Source organism: Magnolia sinica, chromosome 19 (genome assembly GCF_029962835.1).
Source record: "Magnolia sinica isolate HGM2019 chromosome 19, MsV1, whole genome shotgun sequence".
Classification (NCBI taxonomy): domain Eukaryota; kingdom Viridiplantae; phylum Streptophyta; class Magnoliopsida; order Magnoliales; family Magnoliaceae; genus Magnolia; species Magnolia sinica.
This window is the reverse complement of record NC_080591.1, coordinates 34098124-34105871: the sequence shown is the minus strand read 5'-3', so window position 1 is coordinate 34105871 and position 7748 is coordinate 34098124. Positions and strand designations below refer to the sequence as shown.

Sequence of the window (7748 nt, the reverse complement as noted above, 5' to 3'; positions counted from 1 at the left end):
GCATGCTGCGTACGCAAACTACTAAGTGATGTCAAGGAGCCTGCGTATCACAATCCGCCAGAGTATTAAAGTTCTATCAAACTACAAACTGTAAGCTCTTGTTGCGTTTCACCGTCCATTTAGAAGCCACAAATCGATTGTTTACGAACATCGGATTTTTAAACACGACCCACCACTCTGCGGGGAAACGACAGTAGAGCCGGAAGAACATACGCAACAGTAGAGGAGTCGTAACAATATACATTTGATTGGGTGATGTATCAATCAGCACCGTCCACGTAGTAGAGTTCGTTACATATGGCCCATCTTTCGAAGCTCGCACCTAATAGGCAACATTGTCCCCCCCTTATTTATTTATTTATTTATTTATTTTTCCCACTTTTCCATCACTTTAACGTTGATCATTAAAACCTTCATTTCAACAGCTGCTTTGAAGACCGTAGTTCAGTCGGCTAGGATCATTCGATCAATGTACATGGCGGATCATTTTCCATCCATTAAGGCCCAGTAAAATGACCTGCCCTGATTAATACGCCAATCTCCACATGTAATGTAGATAGATGGTAGTACCGTATTTCCGTTCTTCCAGCTCTACCGTATTGGATCGAAGATGATATTTGTGTTTTCATGTATATAACCATATCAACCCGTTGGATGGAAAATAAACAAGACAGTGGGCATAAGAAGGTTTCAATGGTGAGTGTCCTCAGCACCACTGTTTCCTGTAGTGTGGCCCACTTGAGACTTTGATCAGACTTATTTTTCGGATAATAATCTTAAATAATATGGAAAAGTAGATGGACGGTGGGGATAAAATCCATACATAACAGTGGCTCCACAGTGGCCCCCTCGGAGCCTCCGCTGTCTCCAGCTCGGAACAGCGGGTGTTGTACCTAATGCGCGCCCTTCCTTCCCGAGCCGTAACGTAGGGACGCGGGTTCACGTGGCAGCAAAAGCAAACTAAAATGCGACACGTGTCGTCAGGGCACCATGTCAATTGCGCGCTGCAAAAGTGAAAGAATGAAAAACGAACGCATTCGGTTCATCGAGCACGGCACAACCATCCAGCGTTTCCCATTTTATTTTTCATTTTCTTCTCTTCTGGTAATTTTCGATCCAACCATACACGTGGCACACGTGAATAAGATCCAAGTCGTATATTTGGCAGCACCCAGTATCTGGACACTGAACGGAGGTCACTATCTGCATAAGAGAGCTTATGAAGAGTGAACTAATATGGTTTAGAAAGTTTATTTACATTCCAATGTTCAACTAACCAAAGGCAGCCCTTGTGACGGTTCTGATTGGTGTCTTTTCTCGCTGTGGCCTACCCATCGCAAAGAATAGAATGAATGGCCGGATGTGTCACACGTGCTCGATGTATACATGGTTAAACCAGTAGGCATCAGAAAAAAAGCCACTTTCGACCAAACAAAAAACCATATACGCTGCTCCTCCCTACCCTCCCAACCTCCGTTACAGCGATCCAAACCGTTCATAATGTGAGCCCCACTAGAGGCAATCAGAAAATCCTATCCATTGAATGTGGACCACTGTCGATCTATTGCCAATGCATCGTCCCAGTGTAGTAGAGCCGAAAGAACCTGAAGAAAGCAGCAATCTCTCTCGGCAACACAGTTGGTAGGGACTTATATCAATCAGGTCGTCCGTCTACTGGGCCCCTGTTATGGACTGCTTGTGTTTCAAAATCAAACCTATAAGACATGCCTACTGATCCGGTAGCCATTTTCATTTCCCACATTCGCTTTTTATAAAACAACCTTTCCGATGGATAGAATCATTAGCCATCGCAAGTGGAAATCAATCGCACGTGAATTCAAGAATCGCACTTTAGTGAGATTTCATTCCATGGCCCATTCGCCGTATTGCCCACCAGATGTACAGTCCGGATCAAAATAGACACGACCATGTGAAAGGAAGATGCATATGGACGGTAATTCATATCCATACTCGGATGGATAGGGACTGAGCTCATAACAAAAGGGTTATTAAAGGTGAAGGAATTGGTTGTCCTTGGCTTGTCTCTCTCATTTAGTATTGACCCTTTTTCCGTTCAGTACTCTCTCTCGGTTTCTCTCATCCATCTCGATCTCTCGTCCAGAGCTGTAATGGCGTAAAAAGCAAAGCAGAGCTCTCTGTAAAAAAGCATCGAATCCGCTGCAATGGCGTCGTCTCCCTTCAACCGGCTTCAAAATCTCGTAAGTTCTCAATCACCTTTTGCTTCCTCTAAAATCCGCGGGCGTTCGACGGCTCAAATGCGATTAGAAAAGATCCTCGAGATCATCTCATCTCACCCCCACTGTTTCTCCTCGAAAGCATCGTCCGCGCCCACGAATCAGCGATTCCAGAACTCGGGATCGGAGACGGACGGTCCGAAGCAGGCCGTGAGGGATTTCGTTACGGGATTTGAGATCGACCTGAATCTGAGATTAGGCTCGGGGCCGGAGATTCTGGGAGCGGACGATCTGACGGCGGAGGAGATAGGCCTCAGTGCCTGCAGCGGCGTCGGAGGATCTGACGGATGTAATTCGTCTCCGGGATCCGAAGAGGTGTCGACGGTGGAGAAGAGCTGCGAAGGCGAATGCGATCCGAAGGCCATGGAGAAAAGAGAAGAAGAAGAAGAAGCAAGAGAAGTTTCCGAGGTAACGGAGGGAAAACTGAGTCATGACTCGGAAAAAGGAGAAAACCGAGTTGGAGCAGCTGAAAACGGAGAAGAGAGCGATTCGAACCCCATCTTTTCATGCAGAGAAGAAGAAGTAGAAGACAGGGAAAGGAAGAGGCAGTGTGGGAACGATGGCTACTTAGGTCTCCTTCTAGAGGCAGTGCGTCAGATTTCCGGCGATTTCGAAGACGGACCGCCGATAAAAGAAGAACCGGCTCCGGCCGACGGGAATCAATCGCTTACTGGAGCCGAAACAGAACCGGCCCGCTGCTGCCGGACCAAACGGAAAACCTGTTGGATGCTGGATTTCTACGGCGGGTTCGAAGACACAGCACCCGTCGTCCGATCGAACCGCGGGCGAAATCAGGTGCTTCCGTACAGATTCCGGGACTCGGTTCTCGAGCCGTGGAAACGGAAGCGATGAGTCCATTCTCGGTTCGTTGAGACCCGACCGGCACGAAAGGGAAAAACCGTCGCCGAACCGGCACAAAAACAGATGCAGTTTGTTCGTGTTTTCCGTAACAGGTTGGGTTTTTTTTTTCCTTTTTCTTTAAAAAAAAAAATTATCTTTCTCTGAATATGAGACGAAGGGATTTTAAGCGATTTTCTTCCGTAGAAGAAGCAGCAGCACCAGAAAAGAAAAAGCGTTAGGATTTGAAGCTTCTTTAAATCGGAAGAGAAAGCGCTGATTTTTTTGTCCTTTCTTCTCACGCCAAACGGTACCTGAAACTACAAGGTATTTTTCTACAGGACCTCTGTCTCCCCGGAGTACAGCTACAGTGTGTTTCCGGCGCTGCTCCCTAAACTATGGCAACACATCTGCAATACTCGTGTAGCACAAATGTACGCCTATCCTACCGTTCATTTTTTTTGGCCCGTTGGGTTTAGGGTTTAGGATACATCAGGGATTCCGACGGCTTCGACGATTAGGAGTCGATTCTTTTCAGCTGGGCGTTATCCAGAATGGGCCCCACAATTTGGACAGATGGGCTTGCGTGTATGCGTGTGTGGTGGATGAGTTGCCATACTTTAGGGAGCTGTCGCCAACGCACATTATAGTGTACGTTTGTATGTCTTTCTTCTCTCTCTCCGTACGGTTGAGGGGTTTTCTTTTTCTTTCCATCCTCAAAGTTGTGCAGTAGAGTATGTAAGTAAGGGGAAATGCTGTTATTATGTTTGAAAATATGTATATTTTTAGAATACAGAAATGATTAGTTACAAGCCAAACTTGTGGTGCCGTTTTATCTTTCCCACCAACATTCCACTTGTTTAGCACGGTACCGTGAAAACGGTGGGTCCCACCATGAAGATTAGCTAGGGCAAATCAGGCTTACAAATCATCAGGTGGGCCACACCATTGGATTCCATGTGCAGTCGAGTGTCTGACTCAGCATATATAGGTGTGGCCCACCAGTGAGCGGATCAGCCTGATTTTCGGAAAGGGTGATATTTATGGTGGAGCTTTACACTTCCATGGTACTGATGTTCAACAGAAGTGGTATGTTGGAGAAAGATGGTACCGTACCACAAGTTTGGTACGGTTGCCCCCTCATGTGATCGGTTCTTCTTTTATAATGTACACGCGATGGAGATTTTAGAGCTGGTTTTGTTCATTTCTCGTCATGCTTGTCCTGATGTAGAGACATATCACCTCTGGACGCGGATTGGATACTGACGCTTCCATTAGCCACTCGCTACAGGACCGTGTTCTGTGGGCCCCACCATGATGTATTTATTTTATCATTCCCTTTAGTCATTTTGACTGCTCATGAGCCCAAAAATGCACAGGAAACAGCACTGGTGATTGGATGCCCAACTAAAAAAAAATTCCTAGGGCCCACAGTAATATTTATTTGCCATCATACCTGTTGATTAGGTCTCAAAGACCTAGACTAAGATGAAGGAAAAATACAAATATCAGCTTGATCCTAAACTATTCTGCCCCAAGAAGATTTTAGTGTTGAGTATTCAATCACCACTGTTCCCGTAGTGAGATTTGGATCTGACTCATTTTTCAGCTCATGCCCAAAAACGACATTTTGAGGCCATTGACAGCCTGGATAGGACGTATACATCACTGTGGGGCCCCTAGAGCATTGGAGTTGTAGGCAATCCGGGTTCCCCTCTGGTTTGAACTCACTTGAGCTCTCTTGCATATAAATTACTTACCAGGGTGGCAATGGCTCGGCTCTAGAGTCTTAAGACCTGATCTTGTCCCAGCCGGCCTGGCTCTCACCTTTGAGAGCCTAGGTAAGAGTTGATCCAAGGCCAAGCCAGGCCATGGGTCGGCCCTATAAGTAAAGATAAGTTACATCTATACTACGTGTACAATTGATGTATAATTAGTGATTATATGTTTATAAATCATTATTTTCATTCATATAATTTTTTGGCACACTTCTGGCAAATAAGATTATTCAACAACCAAGCCAATACCCCTAACCAAATAATTACATCAATATATTTTCACCGTCTTTAGTGAGGTTCACAAATTTGGACAATTTATAAAGTGCGCGTGTATCATCTATAGCACACTATTAGAATAGCAAAGTCTTTCATATTACGCTGTGTACATGAATTCTTTAGTTTACATTACTAATACATATGTATTTTGTAGTATATATTATTTAAATGGACGGCCATGCAGGCCGGGCTATTTATCATTGGCCTTGGTCTAACCTAGCTTGAAGAGAGGGTTTAAATTTCAAGTCTTAGATTAGTCCGGCCTTTGGTGAAGTTTAGTGACCCAAGTCCTAGCCCTTCAAGGTGGGGTCACTCAGCCTGCCCCATTATTGCCTCTCCTGTTCTATACCCGGATACGAATTGAGTATTGCCCCTGCCTAGAATGAGCTCCATCTGCCCTAACGGGGTAGGCGTCGATGGCAAGGATCTTCAAACATGGAAGCGTTTGGGTGATCTCCAATTTGCAATGAGTCCAGGAAAGATCCAATAACTACGTCACGCTGGTGCGAAATGGACGCATGAGGACACTATTCATGTCGCGGATGCAGGAGGAGGATTCCACGTTCCTCCGTTAGTGATACAGGGAGTTAAAATCACGTGGGACAGGGTTTGCTACCAAGTGGCCAATCTGCATGCCGCTTCTTTCCAGACCGTTCATATGATGATCCAGACGTTCATAAGTCACAACCGTTGGTGGTTTTGGGAAAACGTCAGTCGTCAGGAATCTGGACCTGAAAAGCAGTTTCTACCTAACCTTGGCATGAGCGGTAAGGATTTCCCAATGGGTGTGAGTTTCTTTCCATGTTGACAATACGGTGTAAGAGCTTCTTGAGAACGGTCTGCATCGTGACGTGGCGCGATCAAGTTGGCCAACCGGTGAGAGCCTACCAGGCGGACGATATGTTGAATTAACTGCTCGTGCCTGTGTTTTCGTCACTCGAGTAACAGGAGATTGCGAATTTCTGTTGTGGGACCGCTGTGAAATGTGATATCTACTCCTGATGCGTGTGACGTACTCATGTTAAGGATGTTAGGATGTGTTGATGCAAAAATCTGGTAGTCTTCCCGCTGGACCTTCGAGTAACTCGAGCTTGCAAAGGAGATCCTTGCTACAGCAGGGGACCTTCTAATGTCTAAATCGGGTGGGAAATTTGGTATGGTCGAAAACTGGATTCTAGGCTTAAGATTGTGTGTACCTTTTACTATTAGAGATGCTCTTATTTATAGTTGAGAGGAGGCGGTGATGTAAAGGAAATCTCCCTATTTAATAAGGACGTATTATAGAGGGATCCAGATCTTGTTCTTATCGCGGAAATCTCCTGAGATCCTCGGCTGAGATCTTGGGTGGATTTTGTCTTGAGATGTATAGCTAGATCTCCAGCTAGAACTTCGGATAGATGATGTCGTCATTAGGTCAGAACTTCCAAGAGTGAGATTGTGCCAACCTTGGATCATGCTGACCCGTGGCAACTCTCTGGGGTGATGTTGTTTCAGGGTTATGCTAATCTGAGGCTTTGCCAACCTGGGGTTATGTTGATTTGAGGCTCTGCCAACCTGGGGGCGCGCCGACCTGGATTCCTGGTGAACGGTGGCCAATGCTTGAGGTCTCACGCTTCCCAACCTGCCTTTAAAAGTGATCATGGAGTTGAGTTCCAGCTAGTTTCCTTCTTGGGAGTGATGTCTTAAACTGCATTTGTTGTTAATCAGGCTCGCCTAGCCTATGGTCTTCCGATATGACCTTATCTTCATTGGTCTACCTATTTTTCCCATAACAGCAAGTCCCCCTACTCTCGAGTCCGCGGAGTGGCCTTAGAGAGTAGGTAGGATGTAGGTCAGGTCGGATCAAATTATGCCTAGGGCATTAGATCAGCTTATTATTAATGCTGGACAAGACAACACACACGGAGATCAGGCCATATCTGTAATCATGGTATGTCATGTTCGAGGCGTTACATGCAGTTCAAGGTCACTTGCGCTAGCGGCACGCCCGCTCGGGTTCTGGCCTACAGGGCGTCAACGCGTGGCACCTTTTGGAGAGAAAGGATGGTTAGCGAGTTGGGATGCTCCACGTGTCTGAGCGCGGGCGTCGAGGAGCCGTTGAGGCTGTGCTATAAAAGCGGTCATTTAATGTCATGTGGTCTCACAGTTTATAAAATGGGGAAAACCCTAGTAGTGCAAGGATCACTTATGCTGCCACTCTGCCTGTCTCCCCACTCTCCCGCACTTAGATGATATTGGTGTAATTTTCGATAACTTCGCGAGCTTCGATCTTCTTCCTTCCTTCCGATGAGGCCTCATCTTAGCCCTCTCTCTCTTCTTTCCCCTTTCAGTTTTCCTTTCTTGTCGGGTTCCGGCCCCTGGTTGCTGTTTGCAAAGGAAAAATGTCGAAACCATTGGCCTAGCGGGAGGAGTTGCCTTAGCGTGATGGTGGGTCAGATGTCCTTTGTCCCATGTCGAATCCATCATCACCTTTGGTGATGATGAGCGATAAGAAATTTCAAGCGTCTCACAAGCCGCGGTAGGCAGAGCGGTCCTCGGCTGAGCGACCGGAGGACGTGGGGGAAGTTATCCCTATGGTAGAGGAGGTCAGCGGGTCCTCGTC

General features: G+C 46.4%; 1 protein-coding gene across 1 annotated transcript; it reads left to right on the top strand.

Annotated features, from left to right (window-relative positions):
- Window positions 1–2031: 2031 nt before the first annotated feature.
- Window positions 2032–4294, top strand: LOC131235189 (uncharacterized). The gene is made up of 2 exons (XM_058232330.1): window positions 2032–3208; window positions 3434–4294. The coding sequence occupies exon 1, from the start codon at window positions 2184–2186 to the stop codon at window positions 3105–3107; it is 924 nt and encodes a 307-aa protein (XP_058088313.1). The 5' UTR covers window positions 2032–2183; the 3' UTR covers window positions 3108–3208; window positions 3434–4294.
- The last annotated feature ends 3454 nt before the right edge of the window (window positions 4295–7748 follow it).

What these genes read in the sequence shown, in the direction of transcription:
- LOC131235189 (XM_058232330.1), top strand. Translation starts at nt 2,184, where the DNA reads ATGGCGTCGTCTCCCTTCAACCGGCTTCAAAATCTCGTAAGTTCTCAA.